The sequence below is a fragment of the Pseudopipra pipra genome, chromosome 7 (assembly GCF_036250125.1).
Source record: "Pseudopipra pipra isolate bDixPip1 chromosome 7, bDixPip1.hap1, whole genome shotgun sequence".
NCBI lineage: Eukaryota > Metazoa > Chordata > Aves > Passeriformes > Pipridae > Pseudopipra > Pseudopipra pipra.
Window position 1 is genome coordinate 14,114,846 of NC_087555.1, and position 24,156 is coordinate 14,139,001.

At 42.1% G+C, this 24,156-nt stretch overlaps 1 protein-coding gene and 1 long non-coding RNA gene across 6 annotated transcripts in view; one reads left to right on the forward strand and one right to left on the reverse strand.

Moving 5' to 3' along the window:
* The first annotated feature begins 2,130 nt into the window (after window positions 1-2,130).
* LOC135417071 (uncharacterized) overlaps window positions 2,131-24,156 on the forward strand; it is a 113,744-nt gene continuing 91,718 nt past the window's right edge. The window contains exons 1-6 of one of the 5 annotated variants that reach the window (XR_010431887.1): window positions 2,136-2,638; window positions 5,929-6,088; window positions 8,289-8,357; window positions 12,254-12,346; window positions 13,265-13,361; window positions 14,376-14,692. This is a non-coding gene — a long non-coding RNA (uncharacterized LOC135417071). The other 4 variants (XR_010431886.1, XR_010431885.1, XR_010431884.1 and 1 more) reach the window with 4 other exon arrangements.
* CTLA4 (cytotoxic T-lymphocyte associated protein 4) lies at window positions 14,679-18,836 on the reverse strand. Its single transcript, XM_064660660.1, has 4 exons — window positions 18,669-18,836; window positions 17,141-17,491; window positions 16,568-16,677; window positions 14,679-15,647 (listed from the first exon to the last, which is right to left on the reverse strand). Exons 1-4 carry the CDS (start codon window positions 18,724-18,726, stop codon window positions 15,477-15,479), a joined length of 690 nt encoding a protein of 229 aa, XP_064516730.1. The 5' UTR covers window positions 18,727-18,836; the 3' UTR covers window positions 14,679-15,476.

The following is a 24,156-nucleotide window of genomic DNA, read 5'->3' on the forward strand; positions in this document are numbered from 1 at the left end:
TGATGCCTCCTTTGCTGATATATTGGTCTAATCTCTCCTGTAGGCCTGTGGGGCATGCTGTAATATTCTCTCCATCAATGTGACAGTGGAGGCTACTGGTGCTCAGCTCAGCAGCAGGGCACCTCCCTGCAGAGTAGATCTAATGAGATGGTTCCCTTTGGGGTTGCAGTGTGTGTGGATTTGCTTCTTGGTACAAGCTGAGGTACTCTATGAATATTTTTTTTTTGATGATGCTTGAGAATATTTCATTGTCACTGACTTCCCTAAAAGAAGAAAAAAAATGAAGTATGTTAAGGAGTTCAGCCCAGCTCTAAGGCTTGCAAGGGTATTGACCTATAAATTCAGTCAACAGGCGCTAAGTGGCAATTCAGCCAAGTCTAAACAAGTTGCCCAGAGAGGCAGTGGAAGCCCCATCCCTGGGAACAACTGAAGAAGTTGAAGATGTCCCTGAGCATTGCAGGGGGGTTGGACTAGGTGGTGTTTAAGGGTCCCTTCCAACACAAACTGTTCTATGATTCTAAATGCCACTTCAGATCCTGGGACTAATGTCTTGGACTGGCTGACTCAAGGCAACTGAGAGCCACCTAGGAAAAAACTGTCTCCACCCGATGTCAGGAGCTGCTACGCCTCTGTGCATCCAGCCCCTGTGCGTCCTTCAACACAGTTACCTAACAGAGGTACTGAACCACTTCTCCAGGATATGGAGTGTAGATAAAAAAGGGCCCAATGTGCAGGAGGCCCTGAGTGTGCAGGAGGTATTTAGGAGAATGCAAGGGTTGTAGGTGGCCTGGGTTTATGGGCAGTGCTCCAGAAGGAAGAGCGTGCTTTCTGAAGCCATTGCAGTTCCCTGTGGCCAACAGGCTGCTGTGTGGGACTTTGTTACAGGGCCGCTTACATCTAGGTTTGGAAGGAAGGTCTTCCAGAATGGATAGTGAATATGTAAAACCCAAATGAAGGGCAAACCTAGGGACCCATACAGGTATTGTCTGGCACATGGCAGCAGTGCATGTGAGACACATGCTGATGAGCTGGGTGACCATGGAACTTATTTGGCCTCTGAATGTAAATTTAACCGTCTTTTAGGTGTGACAGTGATGAATTATACACATTTGTAAAATTTTCACACCCCAACTCTTTCAAAGCTTGTAGTAGGGTGGGGACTCCTGTTATGTGGTTATCTGGTCAGCTGCCTTGAAGGAGTTAGGATAGAAAGAGCCACATTCTGCGGTGCTACTTGGGGTTTGTGGTGTGATTTTTATCTCAGCATTGTTGTGATTACTTTTTAAAGGTAAACTCTTACTACCACTGTGTTGACAAAGAGGATCTTTCTCCAGCAGAAACAGTCCCCAAAGTTATGATGGATTCTTGTAGATAAATCAAAAGTTATGCTGAAAATTGCAAGGACAGGTGAAGCAGCACAACCCTGGTTTGGACTTCCAGAAACACTGAAGTGGCTGAGGACACACATGGTACTGTCTGCTCCCAGGTGACTTAAAGCACTTTTGAAACCTCTGTTTCTCAAGTGTTTTCAAGCCAGGCTTGTTGTTAGTGGTTAACTGAAGCAAGGTTTAGACAGCTGAGGCCTTGGTGGATTTGAAGGAGTGAAAACAATGAAATCACAAATATGTAGCTAAGTCTCCTCTGTTTTGTGTCTGTCATTCAGAATCTCACTGCCTTGGGAACAAAGGCAGTACCGAAGGCAGTGCTCCCACCTGCAAAGGTGAGATCACTCGATCGTCCCGCTCCAGGCTTGGTCCTGCCGCCCTCCTCTGATGGGTGCCAGAGCCAAGACAGCCACAGATGTGTCACCCCCGGGCTCCTGCGGCAAGGGACTGCTGAAGGGTTTGCTTCCCCTTCTGCAGGAGACGCTGCCAAGAGCTGCCCTTCATGCTGGGCGCTGTGAAACGGGGGGAGCAGCATTCCTGGGCATTCCTGGGCAGTGCAGCCGCTGCCCGCAGCTCCAGCCCCGGGCGGAACAGCCCCGCGGGTCCCCCGTGCCCCGCGCGAGCCCCCGACACCAGGCGGGCGCGTCTCCCGTGACCGCACGGGGGCGCTGCCGGCCCGGCTCCGGCACGGCCGGGCCCTGCGGGGAGCGCTGAGGGCGGGGGGGGGAGCTCGGGCACAGCCAGCGCGGGCAGCCCTGAGCGCGGGCATAGCCAGCGCAGGGAGCCCTGAGCTCGGGCATAGCCAGCGCAGGGAGCCCTGAGCTCGGGCACACCCAGCGCGGGCAGCCCTGAGGGCGGGCATAGCCAGCGCAGGGAGCCCTGAGCTCGGGCACAGCCAGCGCAGGGAGCCCTGAGCACGGGCACAGCCAGCGCAGGGAGCCCTGAGCACGGGCATAGCCAGCGCAGGGAGCCCTGAGCACGGGCATAGCCAGCGCAGGGAGCCCTGAGGGCGGGGGGCCGTGAGCACGGGCATACCCAGGCCGGCCGGGGAGGGCGCGCCGCGGGGCTGTGTGAGCTTCAGGAGGTGTTTCTAATGCCACACTGGGGGCTCTCGCTCACCCTGACCCCGGCCCAGCGTAGTTCCCGGCTTGCGGTGCAGCCCCTCAGGGTGACCCCGCACGGCCCGGCGCCTGCCCTCGCGAAGGTGTGGCTGCTCCCTGCGGTTTCCTGGAATCCCACACGAGTCTCTGCAGGTGCACGTGGCTTTATGTTTAAAAGGGTGGTTCTTTTTCATCGGAAAGAAACGTAGAGAGCAGAGCAATGTTTGTGTCTCCGATGCCTGCACCTGGAGGGACAGAGCAGGTTTCTTAGGGCTCAGGGGGTTTTGAAAGACCGTAGCCAAGAGGGAGGTTTGGTCTTCTGTGTAGGTATTTAACACTGTTCATCTGTTCTTGGTAATTTGATGAGAAAGAACAAGCTGTAAAAACAATCCTTCCAGCAGGCCAGGAAAGAGCAAGGGGTAATGGCATTTGAATAGAAGTCACGTCTCTGTGTCACTGTGTTTCGTTCTGGCTGTAGCACCCCCTCCTCAGGAGAGCGGGTGAGGATTGCTGATTCCAGACAAAGCCTGGGTTAGCTTGTTAGTAAAACTGTGATTACACATATCCAGAGCAGAGAGGCTTCAGGTTGGAAGGTATCCCTTACTGTACAATCAGTAAAAATTTTTAGTTTAATTGCACTGGGTTGAAATAGGAGCAGTTCATAGATAAGGTTAAATATATGCTTATGATCAGCACAGCTTGTGTGGCCATACAGGGTCTGGGAACATCTATCATGCAAAACGTGTTAAAGAAAGTATGTGGCACTGGCCTGCGTGTGTTAAATTGGAAAAGAGGACAAATTTCTCACTTGAAGACACACATCACATCTTCAAGAGGAGACTGGATCGTGCTTACACCTTTTTCTGGTGTTGATACCAAGTCCAGGATACAAAAGAAATGCAGAGCAAAATGAATTCTGTCGCAGCAATGGCCTTGTAAGGGAGGGGTCTAGGCACACTTCTTGCAACCAGCTTGGACGCTGTCACCACATGAAAAAGAATTTGCAGTAATAATTAGAGTGACAATGAGCAAAAAATAGAAATCAGATATCTATATTCTAGAGAGCATGTGATTGAAATGACTACTCTAAATCATTACTTTAACCACATTGATCACACTGCAGATCACTATAGGATATTCTGGTGAATTGGCCTTTGTCATGTAAAGACTCCAGATTTCCTCACTGAAGTTCCCAGCCTCCATCCATGCACCTTTGTGCTCCTGGGAAACATGGCACTCAGAGCAAAAAGAACGAGCTCTGCAGCTGCCCAGCTGCAGTCTCGATTAGCTGTCCCGTGTCTCTAGTGCACTCTCAATACAGTTCAGGGTGAACGTATCCAAATCAGCTCTTACCTAGATCACAGTGTCAGCCTGAATGCAGGAAGTATCCAGTTACCTTCGGGCAAGCTCCACAGTAGCTCATACACCCTTGTGTTCAGAATAAAACCTCAGTAAGCTCTGCTCAGTCTAAACTGTTCCCAGCTACTATTAAGTTGGTCCAGGCAGATATATATGCATTGTAAAGGAATCTGCAGTTCCCTGCTTGCCCATGACTGACTGAAAAAGAACATGGTTGGTCTCTTTGATCTCAGCTCTGTGGTTTCTGGTCATTAAAAGTGAATGTTGCTCAGGGGGCTTTTCTTGTCCTAGCCACACTGCTGCTTTGGTTTGGGTCTGTAGCCTCATGTGATCCTGACTGAACCACAGCAAAGCACACCCATACCCAGAGGAGAAGTCAGACAGCCTGCTGGAGCCTGCTGCAGCACAGTGAAGCTGGGGAAATAGAGGTGTCCATATTGTTTGTATTATATTTGTATTATAGATACTACAGAATCCTGAATTTTCTGTCTCGTCATCAGAGTCAGCTGAGTTACGAAGACAAGTCCTCAACCTGCAAATTTCTGTAGGTTATGAGAGTCTTTCAGGATAGCATCCCCCTATGTTTTTCCTCTTGTTGCATTCCTCACTAAGCACCCGCTGTTGGGTAGTTATCTGTGAGGCAAGACACTTGACCTATGATTATTTTTTTTGTTCTCGTCTGGTACAGCTCTTACATTTACACTCTCATAAACTTAGATGACTGTCAGAAAAGGTGAAAGTTGCTGTTCCTCTGTTCTCCCTGTGTTGGTAGTGCTGCTAAACATTAATGTTGCATTAGCATCTGGGGCTAATGATAGCACTGTTCCCCAGCCTAACTTCAGAATTGCTCAGGAATCCCCCTCTGGCTGGAAGCTGCCTTGGTTTGCTGCCAGGCCAGGAATGGAACTATGTCTCATCAGATAGCCCTGGAAAATATGGTGTGGTAAATCTCAGTTTTCTCTCAGTAGATCTGTTTACAGGTCAACTGCTTATTCTGCTGTTTCAGGTGACCACAGAAAAATCACATGCATATGTCCTATCTCTTTTTAAATCTTCTTGTTGCTTGCCCTGTTGGTTGTTCGAATTCTTTGTCTGCCTGCTGTACTCAGCAGAAGAGGCAAGGCATGGCCCTTGTGAAGCCATCAGCACTGAACTTGTGCTCAGTACATACCATAGAGGTCAGCATCACAGCTGATGCTTGTTTTTGTTAACTGAACTAGCCTCCCTGAGACAAAAGTGGTCCTCAGGTGCTGCTATGTAACTCTTCAGAGGTGCTGCTGGATGTGATTATTGGTTATATATATTTAACTATTGGTTATCCCAGATGTTTTTTAAGACTTAGCTCTGTGCCTGATGTTAGGGGGTGTGTCCCGTGACCCAGGCATTTGTCAGCACTGTTTGTTTTGTTGGTGTTCACAGTATTGTGGTGAGGGTACATGTGCTCCTTACGCTGGGTGTCTTGCTGCACATGCAGTCAACAATATAGGGTTCTGTAGTTAGATCATTGATTCATGTTATATAGATTTAAGCATGTACCTCTGCAGGCCATTGGGGTTTTTGCCTTCCGTGCTAGGTAAGAAAAAAGGTGTAAAAATAAAATTAAAAAAAAGTAAGCCAGTCATGCCAAGCTACTTCTCATTGGGTTGCTGTGGTTACACTGTGTTCTCAGTGACATCAGTGAAAGCTCAGTAGTGTTTGCATGATGGACTGTTTTGGTGCTTCTTTTGCTTGAAGAAAAAAAATAGTTGAAGGGGGAAAAATTAATTTGGCCATTTGCATCTTTCCTTCTAGTTTCATTTTTGTAATTAGGTCATTTACACTGGTGGTTTACAGAGGAGCAAGTGGTGATTTTATTATTAGCTTTATATCGTACAGCTACATATTGTTCTAGTTGACATGGAAACATAACTAGTTTTCCGCTGTGAAAAGAAACATTTAATTGTTTCCAAACTTTGAAAACTACCCCAGATATCCCCTTTGGTCTGTCTAGGCTTTTCCACTGTTTTCAAGGCTATTTGTGTTGTTTCGAGTTCTTCCATTTGTTCTGTAATACAGAACAGCTGATCATCCTTGTTTATCTGAAGTCCACGGGGTTTAAAAAAAGTGACAGGAAAAATCCATGGAAGAGAAATCTCTTGAGGCTGTGAAATAGAAAGACACCACCCTCTGAAGCTCCTGAAGTTTCATAGCATACTTTCCTTGATTTTTATGCTCTTCCCTGACATCTGCTCTTGGTCATTCTTGGTAAGTGGACAGGTGCTGCTGTGTCTTTTAGCATCATTCCTACCTTTCTTTTTCTGTCTGGTCTTGAATGATGCCTGCAGACACTGCAAAGCAGGTACTATTTTATTAGTGCTCATTTCTGTTGTACTCTTTCTGATCCCTGTGAATAATAATATTGCCACGTCTAACATAAAGAGTTACTGCTGCTGTGTTGTTCTGTTGCAGAACCGGGTGTCTTTGGGTGTCCCACAGCCAGCGAGGTGACAGTGAGTGCAGCAGGGCTCAGAGCCAAGGACTGTGTAGTTCACCAGTTTCAAAAAGACGAGCTACGATATCTGATGCTTAAATAGCTACACACAGTACAAAAAAGAGGCATGACTGCAGTATGTGTGTGACTTGCAAAAAGGAAAAGAAAAATTAAACACAGTATTACCAGCACAATTCAAACTCGAGCTGGAGATGGACTCAAAAGGCTAATCCTTGATAGGGGGCAGCACCTAAATTGTTGATGAGAGTTACAGATGAGTTTTTCATATTGAAGATCTTTCTTGCATATGAAAGAATGATACTTATTGTTTTTGAACCTTATACAACCTGTTCCTTCTGTCATAAAAATCTACTGGGTAAAGGATGTTTAAGTATCTGAAAATTGTTGAAAGCAGTGATTCCTAGTTCTGTTGCAAGACGTGGACTCATAGACTCATTACTAAATCTGCTGCTGATCCATGCTGTAGCAGGACAGTGTTGGTAATAGCATATCCTCTTCTGCAATCTCCAAGACCTTTAATGCAACAAATAAATCAGTACAATGTTTGGTATTAGACTTGTAAAGTTTCAAGGTAAGAATTTCTCAGTCTTTATCAGTGCAAAATTTCCATCTCTCACAGATTTTTGAGTAGGAATCAGGAAGTCCTGCCAGCCTTCAAAGTTTCCACTGAAAGTGCAGAGGGTTAGGATAGTCAGTGATCTAGGCAAGCTCCTGCCTGGCGTGGGGTTGAGCAGCAGCCATCTGTTGTCTCTCTTCCCAGCTGAGTACCACAGCCTTCAGGCAAGTGGCTCTGCCAACGAATACAAAATGCTACTTTGACCCAAAGAATGTTTTGTCAAACACGGTTTAATTGCTGCATTCATGCATGTGCACACATGTACAGAGGCTTTTTAAATAAATGAGTGTTCTCTGTAGGAAATTTCTGGACAATTCTGGTTAAGTGAAGGTGACTAATTGGATCAATTCACCCACCACTGGAAAGTGTGAGCCTTGTACTTGTACTTACCCAAGTGAACAAATTAGTCCAGGAACTAAATGAACTCTGCATACCTTGTAAAATCTCTTGGTTTGAGATTTTGCTGGGGTATTCTTTTTAACCACTTTATTACAAAAGTGACGTGGTATCTCTGGTGATCACATATCATCAGTGCATCAGTTTCGTGCTGAAAGAACTGAAAACAGCACTTCAGCAAAAAATGGAAATATTTTCTAGCAACAAGACAGAAACTGGCAACACTTCAATTTTCTGATAATTTATAGGTTTTATCTCAGAACAAAGTCAAGACAACATATTGCTAAGTGACAGGTTTTGTTAAGAGTTTTTTATTATAATAAAGAGTGGGTTTAGGTACCATGGAAAGCCTTCAGGCATGCTCAATATAGAGCAATGCATATGTCATATGCATGTTTTTATACTACTATATTTCCTTGTATATATTTAACAGATTTAAATCCCAAGTCTGCTTTCCCACACTACCTGTTTCACATGCAACAAGCTGTTTCCAGCTTCTTCTCCTCCAGTTCTGTTGCTGGGACAGCTTTCTGCAACCCCTAAACATATCACTAAACTTCATGCTATTGTTACCATTACAGGATGAGTACATTTTTGTGACTTATCACATGGCTTAAAGCCACATGAACAAGCTCTTTGTGCGAGTCTGATTAGTTAGCTACAGGTGTCAGTGCTTTTGTTCCATATACTGGCCTCCATTACAATTAAATTAATAAAGTAAGGAAGGGATTAAGTTAAAAGGAAGTTGGAAAGACCCAGATAGGTGCAACTGACAGTTCTGTTTGTCATAATAATTAACTTGACTTGAATCACGTAATGGGAACTACCTGTAGCATAACCAGAAAAACAAAAAGGCTGACTAGTTATTGAAAAATAATTGGATCTTCATTAGCCTCTGAAATGTCACAAATAACACAGAACACTTCTGGTTTTATTTTCAGGTGAGAAAGGAAGATCAAAAGAATAGTTTTCGCTACATTTGGCCTCATCTGGATTTTGTGATATTAAAGGTTTGTTATGTTTTTTTCTTTGCAGGTTTGATAGTCACATCCATTACTTCTGTTCTTTTGCAAAGATTAGATTTATGAGAATAAATAGTTTTAAATTCACTCCTAAACCGAAAATTTGAAATTTTAACAAACTAGGAAGTTGAGACAAAAATAATTTTATGTTTGACAAAAAGGAAGTTTTTGTTATAAGTTTGATAAAGTTAAATTTTTAGGTTAAACACTGTTCTAAAGCGGTCCAAGTATTTAATTTAAAAATACCAACAGATTTCATTTTTTCAGAATCTTTCTATACACAACAATTTGCCAAAGTAGACATATTTACTGTGAGTGGAAGAGGATATTAAATTCAAGTACTTCATCTATCTAGAGCAGACCTAGGCACTGAGTGTTTCATGTTCTGCCTGTTGAAAAGTAAGCCAAAACCAGCCATGTTGCCACATCTAAACCGACTTTTTAGGGAAAACCATTTCCCAAGGTACCTGAATGAGAGCTGACACTGGTGCTGTGTGCAGCCAGGCTGACTTCCTCTCACCTCCTCCAGACTCCTCCCTTTGCCACCTGACTTCCATTCAGGCGCTGTGCAGGTTGTTACCCTCCCCTGCGTGTCATCCACCAACTGAACAAGACATAGCCCAGATTGCCTTCAAACTGTTTCCCATATTTGTTGGATGAGACACGAGCAATCAGGTCCCTAGGAGCACCCAGCACTGACAAACACATGTGCACAGTCAGCATCGTGCCTGCCCTCCTTCCAGGAACCGGAAGGTGTATTTCCAACCGAGGCATCTGAAACGTGAGAGTGAAGTGTCTTTGTCCACTCCCATGAAAGAACAACACCTTCCTTGGGATCAGTGATAGCAGAGCAATTGCTGTATTTAATGCAATATATGAAAGTCATAAAATAGGAAGTAAAAACATGAGAAACGATAATGGAAGTTAATCTGAAAATTACAGTATAAATGATTACATTAATATGAGGAATTTTTACATCAGATGTGTGCCTGTGGCTTACATATGGGAGGAGGAATAACATAAGTCTGGAACCTATTGGAGAAAATATTTTAATGATATTATATTATTGCAGAGAGATGACGAGAAAAAAGAACTTGAGATGTTTCATTTCAGTGAGAGAGTACTATAAAAAGAAGACTAGACCAATAGTCTAGTCATATAATAAAGTATGATGTAATGAATTAGTTTGGCATTGTAAGAGAAAGGAAAATATTATTAATTTGTGAAGCAGACAGTCATCTTTGCTGCAGAATTAAAAGTGAGAAAGCTTTTATAAATGCTACCCACACGATATAACACCTCAACAAAGCTCAGCTATGAAACCAACTTATTCTGCTGATTATTGCTGTTCTAGCCATCTTTCCTGCATGTAAAACATTAAGTCAGCCAGTTATGAAGCTGTTGAATGTTTCCAGAGTGTCACTTACCAGAAGGATTTGATAACTTACAAAGAAATGAACTGTTTTGCTTTCTGGTCTAGATTAAGCACTGCTAAGGCACCACGTTTTGTGACAATTTCAAATGTGTATTATTTTTGGTTCTTGTTTCCCCCTCCAAGTATTTTTACAATTTTTATCCAGCTCATTTCATCTACATTTTTAATCTGCATGATGCAAATCAATTAGACTGTAATACTGCCTAACACCTTTTGTAGCACAGGAGAAGAGAAGGCCTGTGTTTAATCACCAATTTGTTGTATTTGTTTGGGTTCAAACAAAGTAGAAAGATGACAATTGCAAGAACTAGCAGCTCTGTCTAGCAGGTAAAAAGGCCAACTCTGAAAGCATACAAGACAAAAAGAAGTCTTATCAGAGTTTCTACAGAACTTCAAATACCTCAGCTTTCCTCACATACCAGCACATGGAGGGAGGTCTCTGGAGATCAGCTGAAGGCCAACAGGGTCCAACTTCCAAAAAGAATTTTCACAGGGAGGAAGGAGGTTGAGACATTCCTTACAGTTGATGATGCTGCAAGTGCCCAGCACTAAGTGCTGCAGAAGGTAGGACATACCAATCCCTCACACTTTCTGGTTTGCGGAGGGAAGACTTTCTAGTTTGCACAAAAGTAAGCAGTGCTTCTGCTGGCCCCTTTCATCACTAGTTCAAGGAAGCTACAAATCCCCAAGGAGAAACTCTAAAAGGAGGACTAAGGTGTAGTAAATTAACAACAACACATTTAATGTAGAGCAAGATTCATTTATTGCCTGTCTATACTGAACTCCATGAGTCTTTGGGGTCTGGTTACTCAGTTTCTAGTTTGAAAGAAACACAAAATATTTGCTCAGTGTAGGTGTTTTTATTCTTAAAAAACCAGTGATCCTACATTTTTCATGTCAATGGCAATCTTGGTCCAAACATTAACGTTCATTTCGTGTGGAAAACCCACATCCCAGGCACTGATCCTGTCTAGGAAGAACAGAGCACCCTGGTGCTTATTCCAGCTTTCAACACAAGTTGCTGCATCACAGGGAAGAGCATGAATGTGGATAAATCCCACCCAGAACATGGCATAGTCCAGCCAAATGTTACCTAGTGTTTCATGTTTCCCGATTGTGTCACATTTCCCTTTACAGGAGGTGATCATCTAAAAGTGCTACCTAATGGAATCATATAATTGTGTGAGATATTCCATTTGCCTTAAAAACAAGGTCTTGCATTTTGTTTAATGAAGCAGTTCAAACAGAAGTCAGAAAAGAATGAAGAAGAAAAACCACCAATGAAGAAACAAAGAACTTTTTGTTCAACCGTAACTTCATAACCACTAAAAAATGTTCATTAAAATATAGAAACATGATTGTGGTTAATACAGCTCACTATGGAAATAGAAGAAAAGCTACATTTGAAAAATTGAAAAAGAAAAGAATAGTGAAATTTCGATTAGTTAATAATCTCTTACGTCATGGAGGCATCTGCCACGTCACCTCAGCTGCAATTACTAATGATTCCCAATGAAGTTTTGTCCCTTGAACTCTTCCTTGCTCTGTCCCTCTAGTAAACAACAAAAACTTTTGAAATGGCTTCAGTGACAATTTTTACAGTGCTCCCCACCCCACCCCTGGTTTCTAAGATCTTTTATCAGTAATTGTTATTTGCTCAAACATACCACAGTTCCTCACCATTCCTTTTTTTGTATAGAATAGAAAAGTGCCCTCAAGTAAGACTGTTCTCTTATCAGTCACAAAAACATTCACAGAAAATGATAACAAAGTCATGTAAGTGCTGACTGACTGTGTGTAGAAGTGCCCAAGTGATGCTCAGGAATCTGCAGGATCAGCAGAGTGTAGTGCTGTGTATTTCTAATTATTTTCTCATTCCCTACATCTCAAAAATTTCCTGAATTTCACCTCTACCCCACACCTCCCTCCCAACCATAAACCTGCATTCAAAATATACATTAACCTTCCTGGGAGTGCAGAGGCCTCACAGCCTAGCTGTGATAGAAGTTATCTCAAAGTATCTTTCACATGATCAAGCAAACATACAGTTTGCAAATGACAACAGTAGATTAGTTTTTGTAATGCATAAATCCATCTGCTATACACCGGCCTGCTTTGGTTTGGATTTCGTGTTACAACTCTTGGATACGTCATCTGATCCCTGTTTATGCCTCTCCTAGTGGCAAAGCTGTTTAGTCATGGTCCAGACTCTTCCCACCCCAGGGAAAATTGGTGCATTTTCTGGTTCATTTTCAGAACTCACTCCCCATCACATCCCCAGCTTTTGTCTAGTGAAAGGAAGAAGCCCGTTGTGTCTTACCTTCCAATGTACTTTGCCTCCAAATCTCCTCAGCCCCTCACACACATTCCTACACTTTGATGCAGACAAGTGCAGCTGTGAATGCCCACTCGTGCAGCCAGAAACTCACCATCTCTGTTTCACAAACAGGCTGCCAGATCTCCTGACTGGGTGAAGAGAACATCAGAAGAGACTCTTCCTGAACCTCACCAAGCAGTGTGGCCTCATAATTTGGCTGTCCAGGTAACATACTCAGTTATGTTTTTAAACTCTCCATTCTAATGAGCAGAGTTCTGAAACCAAATCCTTTTGCCTTTGCTTTTTCCATTCTTCCCAGAAAGTGGCACAGTTTCCTCTTTATTGCATTTTCTGGGTTGTACAGTGACTCAGAGTTTGCATCTTTCATTTTGGTACTGCTGTGATCTGACAGAACACTATAGTTGACTTGTATGGGTAAAATTTTTTGGACTGCTGATCATGTAAAGGCGCTCTCCTAGTATCAGGGAAAAGCACAGACCTCAAGGTTCTGGAGGGCAGCACAGGACAACGGAAATTCCCTGAGGTCTGGGCTCTGCACTCATCAGAACTAGCTGCTATATGGACCATATGGAGATAGGTATAAATGCCATCTCTGCAGGCATTTAGTCTCCACTCCTCTCTGTAGTACCAGATATAAATTATGAGAATATCATTGTCAGTAAAATCTGAACTGAAATCTCACTTTGGTCTTCACTGTATCACTATATCTGCTGATTTGAGTGCACCTAATACCCTGCCAGAAAATTCAAAAGGGGAATCTGGCTTAGAACAAAAAATGAAAAAGCATATTTATGTAACATTTAGCTCAGGAAAGGCTGCTACCTTGTTAAGGAAAGCCAGAGAAAATGAAGCACTGCACAAGTAAAAGAAGGTATGAAAAAGTAACTATTGAGAATTAAGAGAAGTTCATAACAGCCGGATAGTTTGGGCAAAATAATTTCTAATGGGATAATTAATAAACATCATACCAAGAATTACTTAAGTGTGGGAACAAACACAAAATATTGCTATTTCCATACGTGAGATGATCGTTTCTGCTCTGCTCTCCCATAACCTTCACTACTCAGCTATTTTAGCAACTTGCTACTAATTTATGGCAGAATTCTGCTCTGGTCATTACAGGCTGAATGTCTCAAGTAAAGGCTCGTGTGCTAAGAGGAAATAGTCCAGGTAGATGCAGAAGGCCTAATTATGGTCAACCTAACTGCCAGAAATGGAGGTGAGTTGGAATGTCCACAGTGCAATGCTCTATGGTGACACAGATTCACAGCCAGCTGTGGCCAGAGGTTGTGGATACAGGTCTAAAGCATCTCTTCACCCAGGAGGGATAAACTTGAGGAATAATTTACTTGAGCTGCTTTTAGATTGCTTAAGAAAAGTGAGTTCTTGGTCCCAGTATATAGGAATTGTTGAGGAAAGGAAAAAGAAGAAACAATTGATTCCTGATTAGGAGTCAGCCACATGATTCACAGGATATCTGAACTACTACTTACTAGGGTGGAAAAAATTGCCCTGTGTGATTATTCACGCTTTGTACAGCTTGTACAAGTGGATGTGTGGATCAAATCTATTTTTCATCATGGAATCATGGAACATATTTCTCTGATCAGGCTGCACTTGATGGGCAGAAATTTGGTCATTTTGCAGTGACACCAGATGTGATCTTTGACCATTTTTTATCCCCAAAACACCAAGTAGTGAAAAATTAGGGGAAAAATCCTAGACAGATGTCCGAATACTAAAAACACCTTCAGAAAAAGGATATGTCATCAGATGCTACTTTTACTTAATGCAGTACAATTTTATATCAACAAAGAGCAGTTAGAACCTGCAAACATTAGCAAACTGAGAATGGGAATATTTCTTTGCACCAGAAGAATGGGCAAGAGGGCAAAAGGTAACTAAAAGAGCTATAAGATTTGGTGTACTGGGAGCTGCTGCCACTGCAGGAACATGGATTAAAGGGCTGTGGGGTTTGACTTCACATCTGTGTAGCCCAGAAGATGGATTCACAGCTGTGAACCAGAGACACATGCTGCCAGGTGTTTGAGTTGCAAAGCGAAATTTTGATAGCAAAGAGTCAAAGTAGTAGGTAGTAGCTGAGAATGCTGAAATAGCTTTAATCTCCAGCAGCTTTGTGTGTTGACTAGCATTTAGTGAGTGAGAGTGTCGAAGGGGTGCAAAGAAAACAGGATTTGAAACTAGGACGAGTTTTTTGTTTAAACATGTACAGGAGATGCTGTCAAAGTCGTTACAGCTACCTTCTGCAAGTAAGTAACTTTGCTGGAAGTGAAAAAGTGATTGGCAGTGTCTCTGAGCGGCATCACAGCAGCTCTAACTAGACAAACAGAAGAACTGTCAGACTGTAATGGTGGCCAGTGAGGAGGAGAGCTGAGAACGTAAGTGTTGGCGTGAGCACACAGGCTGTTTCTGAAGGGCAAAACACGGTCAGAGGGGAAGGGTTCATGTTGTCTTCACTGCTTTCTAACATGTAGCCACTTCCTGTTTCTTCTGAGAACAGTGAATAAGAAATGAATTTGGGCAAAGCTTCAAGGTTTTTATTGACTGGTACATAACTAATAAACAAGATTATACACTGTCAATATTTTCATGGAAAATAGAGTCAGTTAAACACAGCAACATACATCTGCCTTTTGGATAGATGCTAATTTAGCATTTGTAAAACACAAGGCCCCAGCAGAGCTGGAACATCCTCCCAGCACAGCGTAAGAGGGTTCCTGCTGGAGCCTCTTTTCCAACCAAACTGTCAGCACTGGCTTAGATATCATCAATGTCAGCTCCAGCACAGCACTGCTGGGACACAATGCCCGTGAAGGGAGCTAAGATCAGGCTTTTAGAGCAGCAGTGTCATCAGTGCCAGCCTGTGGTGATGTCTCTGTGGAGTGCAGAGCACTAACGCCAGAAGTGGAACCAATAAATATCAATGCAGGGAAAGAAGTCAACATTCCTTTGTACATTAGTGTGCTCTTCTGCCTCTGCCCCCCAGACCTGTGGGATCAGCCTTGCAATGACACACAAGCCTCTGTCATAATAGTGTTTGGATTTCAGTTGATCAGTAGGCATGGTGAAATGTGACAGTAAGATGCTCAACTGGAACAGCAATAGCTCTTAATGCTATATATATATATATGTATATATACTACATATTGGTACAATACATCTCAAAGATTCAATGGCCTAATGTAGCCATTTTTATGTGACAGGTTAATCTTCGAATACTAGTGCATACAATAATTATTCTCCTCCAAACCATTGATGTTACAGGGAATATTCTCTCTCCTTCCTGTACACCTTTGTAATAAGACAATTAATTTTATTTCTTTAACTTAAGTGAATTAGCAGACTCTCCATCCCAGCTAGGAAATGGTTTCTCTCCTTCCTTGTTACAGTTACCAGTGATGTGGAATGGAATCACTTTTTTCTCTAGCTTTTCAGAAGGCATTTTCACATAGACTCCAGTAGTAAGACATCGTCTTCTCTTTATCTGTAAAATATGGGAAGACAATAAAATAAACAAATGATAATGGCACAATCATTGACCAGCACATTTTAGAGAAAACTGATGGATGTTCTGCCTTTACTGAGTAGAAGGTATTCTAGACACCTTTCCCGGACATGCCTCTTTATAGGAGATCTGTTGAGACCATTTGAGGGAGGATCAGGAGGTACAGAGGCTATTTAGATATACATATATATATATTAAAGAGTTCTGCCATTCATTTAGCCCTCTGAAGGTACTCCTGCTTCAGAGTTCAGTGTTGCTGCAAAACTAGGAGTGTTCACACCAAACAGCTTAATTTAGTCTCTAGGGACAAGGGCTAATTGAAAAATATGGGACAGAGGTACTGTTTGGCTTTAAGCTTTGCCATCAGGTTCATTTCTGTGAGTACTGCAGACTCCCATGGAAAGAGGCAACACAGGCTTACATTTTGCATGCCTTTGTGCAGAGATTTCTAGTTGTGAAGTTAAAAATTCTTTCAGTTATGATTCCCCACTCTCCAAGGAGAAGCCTCTTTAAATTTGCTTTGCACGGAGGTGAATGGTGAGAAAAGGAAAAAATCAAATCCTGTGATTTTGTGTGAATTAGTTAAGAAATCAACAGATCTCCTGTTGCCTTTGATCCCCGAAGTGTCTGGGACTCTGACCCATTTTAAGCATCCAAATCTAAGCCAGGCTCAGTCCAGCTGATGAAAGCTGACTGCTTCCTAGTACTCTGGCAACACAAATGAGCTATAAACAAATATAAGTGGCAGCTCCAGGAAGTTCTCTTATCTTACAGTACTGTAATAGCGTTGCACTAGTAAAATGGAACATCCCAGTTCCTGGTGTTCTCCTTTCTTTCTCCTTGTCCTCATCACACAAAGGGCATTATTAGCAGAATGAGGCTGAACTGATGGCACTTACCGCTTTGCCCACAAGAACAGCTGAGATGATGATACTGTAAAGAAAAAATCCTGAGGCAGTAGCTCCTAATACCCAGAGATATATGGCAGTGTCTGGACAAGGTTCTGGATCTAAAACATAGGATATCACACAAGTCATGTCACACATGAGCCTCCTAAGGATGGCCCTATAGTCAGTAAATCAGCCTCCACTCTGTTTTTCTCTAGCATGTGCTATTCCAGGATACTACCTCTGAGTCCCTGCCCACTCAACCTCCAGTGAAAATAGGCTTTGTCTGTAGAAGAACATATATCTTACTCTGCTATTTCTTTACTTCTGTATCTAACTGTCCAGACATACATGGTGTTGCTTATGCTATCAAACATCCCTAAGTTGCTAAATAGATTGCATGACTCTATGCTTGCTTTAGGTGTGTGGAGGGAGGCATGAAAGGAATAAGAGCTAATCATGATTTTCAGAGCTCAAACCAGTGTTCGCCCTCACTTCTTACAAACAGAACTCTAAAGACCTTTGAGACATAATAGCAACTCCCTTAACTTGGAAATATCATGGTACTGTAAAGCTGTGGCTTACCAATGACATAGAGATGTGTCCCATTTCCCATGTTCGTGAAATAGGGAGGGGGGTACATCCGCTCCATCTTGCAGACGTACAGGCCGGTGTCGTTGGCCTGCAGGCCAGCGAGGGTGAGGGTCACATTGTTTCGGCCGGGGCTGACGCGGCACTGAATGACCGCTTCCACACGGAACGTCTGGAACTGCGAGGTGTAGGTTGAAGCACAAATCTCAGTGAACCCGTCCCCCGTCTGTTTGAGCAGCGTCACTCGAATTTCCTGTGCGTTCCCGATGTGCTTGTATTTACACACCAAGCTGGCAACTCCTTGCCTGTTGGCCAACACTATTGCTGGCTGAGTCACTTCCATTACTGTAAGGAAGTAAAGAGCATGATGGTAAGTGAACTGTCAAGAAATGATCTGCAGTCATTTACTTGAAACCTGCACTGTAGGAAGGGAGTCCTACCACCTCCTATTATCCATGGGTACTTCCTAGAAATGCTGCTTTCAAAAAAAGGACTCCAAGGCCACAATTCACATTAGCATTGCACTTAATATTCTATCTTCTTTAAAAAGCTCAAGAAATACTTTGATTACTAAAAATTATATTATGAATCTCAGCAATTACTTGCTACTTAAATAATAGGTTGTTTGGCCCACTTACTGGAGCAATGAATGACCTGCATGCTTTGGTTTCCCTCAACAGAATTTTTTTAATATATATAAGAAAACGGAAAAAAAATAGACTTCAGATGGTAAGACTGAAAATTGAATTTTAAAATCGGGCATTTAAACCACAATTTCTGCATAGTAGAAGTAAGCATATTCACATTTAGAAACAACCTGTATGGAACATGGAACAGAACCATTAGGGTTACAGTAAAACAGAATGGAAAACCTGTTTGCAAATTTTTGTTTCTGAACTTTTTTCTCCTTATTTTTAACCAGCTATTCCCAAGCCACAATATAGCAGCACACAGCAAAGCCTGATAAACATACTGTAAAAAAACCATTATAAATCTTAAGGGGAAATTAGTGTATCATGTACGTCCCCACTGACAGTTTTCTACAACTTGTATGCTCTATCCTGCTACACAATGAGAAGGCTCTGACTTTTGCTCTAATAAGCTGTGAAGACTCAGTGTTATTTGTTCAATCTCATTTTGTATCAGTCCATAATGGGGCAGGGCTTATCTTCTTCAATTCTGCAGTGCAAGAATTTGAGATGAAGAAGAGTAGAATTTTTCCATCCATTCAAACCTCTATACCCGTGTTATCAGCTGCCATAACTTCACTTGCAGGGCATGGTTTGTCAAAATCTGTCTTCCTTCTTGAGGTACTCTGAATCCTGCCCAGCGTCCCCGCAGATGGTACTGCTCTAAAGTCTGTGTGTGGTTTTCCAGATACCTTGCAGTGCCCCAAGACCTTGCTCCCATCCGGTCCTGTGTCACCTCCCTCTCCCTGTTGTATCAAATCCATCACCTGCAAAGATGTGAAACTGAAAAGAGGCAGACTCCCCCAGATACCTTGCCTCCTTCATCTACCCACCTTCAGCACTGGCAGTGGCTGTGCAGAGAAAGCCCATGGTGACCAATATTGAGAGCATTCCTGTGCTGGGACAGATGCTGGAGGGGCTGAAGGTATCTGATGCCTTGAGACGTTAAGACAAACTGGAACTCTCAGGACTGGAAAAGAGATGACACCTTTCAGGATACTGAATCTTCGAAATGTTTGAACCCACACAGAGCCAGTGTGTATATATAGCTTTGATCCAAGATGCTGTACCTGAAAGTAATATGAAGCTTTGTTTTGGTTTTACGAGAAAGGAAGTAGTGGGTTTGATTAGTACGTGCACAGTTAACCTCAAACAGCATGAACAAAAACAACTATTCAGCAGATGGAAAATATATATTCAATCTGAAACTGCCGTCCATTCTGCTTGAAGAATTGTGGGAGGAAAGGTAATCATCCATTAGAGCAATTCAGCCCTTTGGTGCTGCCAGCTTGCAGAATCATAGCACTTAATATTTTAGAAATAATCAGGTATTTCCTTCTAGGACAACACACAGAGAACTATACTTCTGCCTAATGTGGCACAGTGAATCACTGCAAGGTGGTTTTTTTTGTGAAGGACTTTCCTCCACCCCCAATATCTTTGCTTGCTTTAATGTTAGTGCTTTTGATGTTAAAAAATTGCTGCCCCCTCCAAAATACTGACTACACTTGCAATTACTTAATTTTTTCATAACAGCAATGTGACTTGAATCATAAGGGTTAAACCCCTTTAAGCTTTCCTGTTTCCAAGAAAAAATTATCTAGGTTTATAGCTAATGACTTCCACATCTGTACAGAATTTTCCCTACTGAAGGAGTTTAGTGTCTAACTACCTTGACATCAACAGATGAAAAACGCTGCAGGAGCTTTGATTATTGCAATCTCTGCTTAGAGCACCTGTGTCATTTCAAATCTCAGTGGAACAGTTTTCACCCATGGGCCTTTTAGAAGTCATGTAAGGTCTGAAAATTGTTTTGCTTTTTTGTATGTTAGGCTGTCATATCCATGAATCATTGCCTAAAGAATTCCATAAAAATGGTTCACTTCAGTTATACTGAAGGTCAGCACTCTTTTTTTTCACACAGACTTTGAGAAGTTCTTTTAGAAGGTGCTTCATCACTTATATATGTAGATATAGTAAATTGCAAAGACCTGCTTTTGGACTGTGACCTAGAAAAACTAACAGCATTAGCTCTTGAACAGTAGCCTGCCCAATCTGAAGATCCAGGATAAGTATCTGATCTTGAAATCACATAAATACCTAATGATATAAATAAGTTTACTGCTTCCATACTTAAGCGATGCAACAATTGTTTGTAATTACAGATTCACAGTCAGTTTAATCTCAACTAGCATTCAAAACAGAACTGATAATAAATAAAAATACAGCTATGGGAAAATGAAATGCACCCTAATAATGAGTCAGGCACATATTGTATTACTGGTTAGACAAGCTTAAATCAATTTTAATATTAAATGTAATCTTAAATAAATGCTATTGCAACATCACATACCAGAATATCTGTGAGATTTATGACATGAAATTACCAGGTTATGCCTGGCATTTTCATATCCAGAGTAGTAACTAAATTATCTGTCCTTTGTATCTTTTGGGCTTGGGTTTGGTATGCAGTTAAACAAATGATGCATTTGACCCTCGTCAACTATAATGTCACCTAATAATTGACTGAGACTCCAAATTGATGGTGCAATTAGCCATGAAACACTGGTAAAGGATTGCCAGGCAAAACTCCATGCTCGTGCCCCACATATTCACAGCATCTTATACACCAAGAGTGAGAGTGCTCTGGCACTCCTCTCTCTGGTGTTTGAGACTGCTTTGGCAAGCATTGTTTCCAGTGGCACTCATTTCGTTTCCTGGATATTTTTTCTCAGTGTGCCTTTTCAGCTCCACAAGTTTTTAATTCTTTCCTTTGTTCCTCCTTAAAAGTCCCATGTTACGATAATTGCTCTTTTAGGTAAAGCACAGTGTGTTTTCCTCTGGAGTCTCGAAGTCACGTCTGTCTTCACAGCCAGGGCAGCCTGAGGTGAGCTCAGGCTGCCCTGGGTTATCCCTTCTAATTATTAGAGATCACCTTGCTATGGTGCCCTCTATCCTTGCTAATCAGTAAAAGAGATCTTGTTCCAAATAAGATCTCACCTTCAGTGTTCCCATCCTTCCTAGCTGTTGTAGCATGGAACAAGGTATTGGTAACTGAACAAGTTTTCCCCTAAAATAAAATCCATAAGAGTTTCTGGGGACACCTTTTCTCTCTGCTGTGCCCCTTTTCTAACTACTCTTCAGCTGATCAAGAATCTCTGGACTTCTGCTTGATCCACCTTCCCTGTGTATCACAGCCATGCTGTGTGGGCTACAGCCATAGGATCTATCTTACCTACTTACTGCTCCTTCTTGTCTGTACAGTCTGCTATCTTCCTGCCCTGACTATCTTATCTTGAGAACTCTTTTTCTTTTACCTTTTTCCATAAATGGAACTTTACACATGGCCTAGGGCCAGAGCAAGGTAATGGGTGAAAGAAGAGCCCTACTTTTGAGATTCAGGTTGTTCCTCAGGCTCTTTGAAACACCCTGTGCTTTGTGCTTGCTGTGTCCAAAAGCTCAGTGCACATACTTACACTATAGTACTCTTTGTCCTAAGGGGTGATATTAATTCCCAGATCACAGGAAACCTTTATCCTCTACATATGCTACCATAGCAAAGGGTCAGAGCACGGGAGAGGACTGAGGGCCTCGCAGAGCTAAACTGCAGAGCCTTGAAGAGAGGGATCAGCTTAGGAGTGGTTTGGGTCTCACGGCCTCTTTGAACTTAGCTGCAATTTACCCTGAACGCTGGACGGCACTCCAGTGATTAGTCACATTGTTAGGAAGTTAAATAACCAGGTTTCTCATGTAAGTTTCTTGCTCAATTGGGGTTAGTCTCTTGCATTCTAGTGATTTGCTTTTCTTCACTGAATGCTTGTTAGGGCAAAACTTCCTCCTGACACCCTGTCAGAATTCCCATTGTAAAATGTTATTATTCACAAAATTATTTTCAGACTTTAAAGCCTGTCTCATGCTGCCCGTGTTTTTTTCTTCTGTGACAGGAACTTACTTGGTGAATTACTTGAGATGTAATGGAGAGAAGAGATTCTTATAATTTGCATAAGTATCTAGTTTCAGGATATTTTGTTAAACTCAAAATGTGAGATCATGTCTTATTATGTTAAACAGTTCACGTTTTTACCATGTTAGTTTGCCACAAACCTATTGGGGTTTTGAAATGCATTGTCATTTGAAAAAAATCCAGACCTCTAAGTGTCATGGCTGAAAAAATCTTTTCTACAAAACAATAGGTAAAGAGAAAAGGAAATAACACAGTGACTGGAAAAATATTGTTTCATTACCATGAAAGGACTAAAACCTGATTAGTGTAAGTAAAGGCCTAGATATGACCAAGTTTGGTGGATCAGTCTTAGTTTCTAAAGGGACCTCAATTCATATCACAAAAACACTGATTTTTAAGTCTCTCAGAAATGTTGCCTTTTTGTCAGCTTCTAACCTGGTTTTGTAGATGCTGCTCTCCAGTCCTAAGGCTGTGCCCTCAGTTCAGCCTCAGCAGAAGTGAGGACAGCAGTAGCTGAGGAATTCTCCTTTCACTGCTTCTCAGAGCACATTTCTTGTGCAGTTTTGCTGACCAGCAGATTGTCCAGAAGGATTTGAGGTGTGGGTGGATGTGTGAGCTTTTCTTTGTGCTACAATTGTTGGCATTTCTTTTTAGAATGTAGGCTTTGTTTGCCCTACTGTAAAGCTAATTATATCTAACAAACTTTCCTGATATTCAGGGCATCTATAGTTATCCAATACAGGGGGAAAATTGCCTCTCAACTGCTCATGCTACCAGTTCTAAATTAGCCTGGTAGATCTGCATTGTAGCCCTTACCCAGCTGGGTTTGCTATATGTTCTTTGTCACAGTCCATATGTGCCCCAGCAGCAACCAGGCCCCCTGGCCATGGGACTGTATTGCCCCCACCCTGTGCCCCATGCAGCTTGCAGTCAAAATGTAAGACCTGAGCTGTATGGAAAGAGATACAGAAATAAAGAGACAGGGCTGAAAAGGTCTATACACACAGACTTCCTTGCTCTTCTTCAGTTTCATGTAGAGGGTTGTGGCAAGGGAGAGATTTTAGAAGGAATTTGAATAGAGATCCTGAAGTACATTGGCAGATGTGTTTAAGGACCTTCCTTTACTGGAAGGAGCTTTCCAAAGCAGGGCTCCACATGTCTGTTGTTCCTAGACCAATCACTTGTGAGTGGACACAGAGTAAAGCAGACATTTTCATGGATAAGCAAAGAACCAAAGGGACCCCCCCAAATTTAAAATGAAACAGTTAAGTAGACCCTGTGACTGGAAAAATAGTGGAGAAATGTTTTATTTCCACTTTCTTTTATTTCTTAGAGCATTGTAAAAGAAAAAAACAACAAAAGGGAGCTGTATTCTTAGAGTCCCTGGCTCTGACAGTACAGCAGTTTGCATTTCATGAGGGACACAAGAATAAATCATAAAGCTTTGCTGAAAACATGTAAGGAGTGACGTTCTAATAAAAAATGAGATGTGTAAGAAATATTTTTAAAGGGTACAGATGGAGAGCATAATTAAGAGCCTACTTCCAGTTTGCACAGAGCTAATTTAGTTTCTGATTAAAAAAAAAAAAAAATTATGGCATTTCAAATTTCAGATCAAAGCAGGACTCATGGAAAACCTAGAATTAATCCTTTAAAAAGCAGAAGACTCAATGAAGTTTACATAAAGGAGGCAGTGCTCCAGCTCAGTAGATATACAGAGAATGCAAATATTTGAAAGACAGGAGACCTGACAAGGAAAGGCATTTTCCTAAGCTCACAGTGGGAAGTTCATCCAAGGAAAGGCACAGAGCACATTCTAAAGTACCTCTTTGAGTAATGAAGATCAGCTTTGTTTGCCAAAGTCTGGAGGCCATTTCTGAAGAGTGAATTTGAGCTGATAGAATGGGAAGGGCTGGGAAATGAAATGAAATTAAATTAAATGAAGGAAGGAAACAGTAATATAGCAGAAGGGGGAAATCACCAGACATGCACAAAAAGAATGACAAGGAGTTCAAACTGATGGATTCACACAAACATTTTGAATGCAGAGCAGTGAGCCAACCTTTGTCAAGACCAGCAAAGAGAATGTTTCAGCAGTTGAGGTGAATAGCAATCATGGGCTAAGGCTTCTGAAGGTATTTTGTCACATTCAACCACATCCACATTTGGCTGATTTGCCTTTGCAGGGACTAGATCTCAGAAGCACAGCACAGGTATATATCTCTTCCCAGGGGCACACCGAGTTTGGGAACACAAGCCACAAGCCTTGGACATCTTGGGGAAACAGTTTCTGTGTGAAAATCTCAGAGGGCTTGTCATGAGATGGAGAATGAGATGAAATGAGAATACCAGAAGTG

Bases quoted from the DNA above. Each gene is read 5' to 3' on its own strand.
- CTLA4 (XM_064660660.1), bottom strand. From the start codon at position 18,726: ATGCTCTCAATATTGGTCACCATGGGCTTTCTCTGCACAGCCACTGCC. The intron at 17,492-18,668 runs GTGGGTAGATGA...ACTTCCTTACAG, and splicing joins AGCCACTGCCAGTGCTGAAG to TAATGGAAGTGACTCAGCCA. The intron at 15,648-16,567 runs GTAAGTGCCATC...CATATTTTACAG, and splicing joins CTGTTCTTGTGGGCAAAGCG to ATAAAGAGAAGACGATGTCT.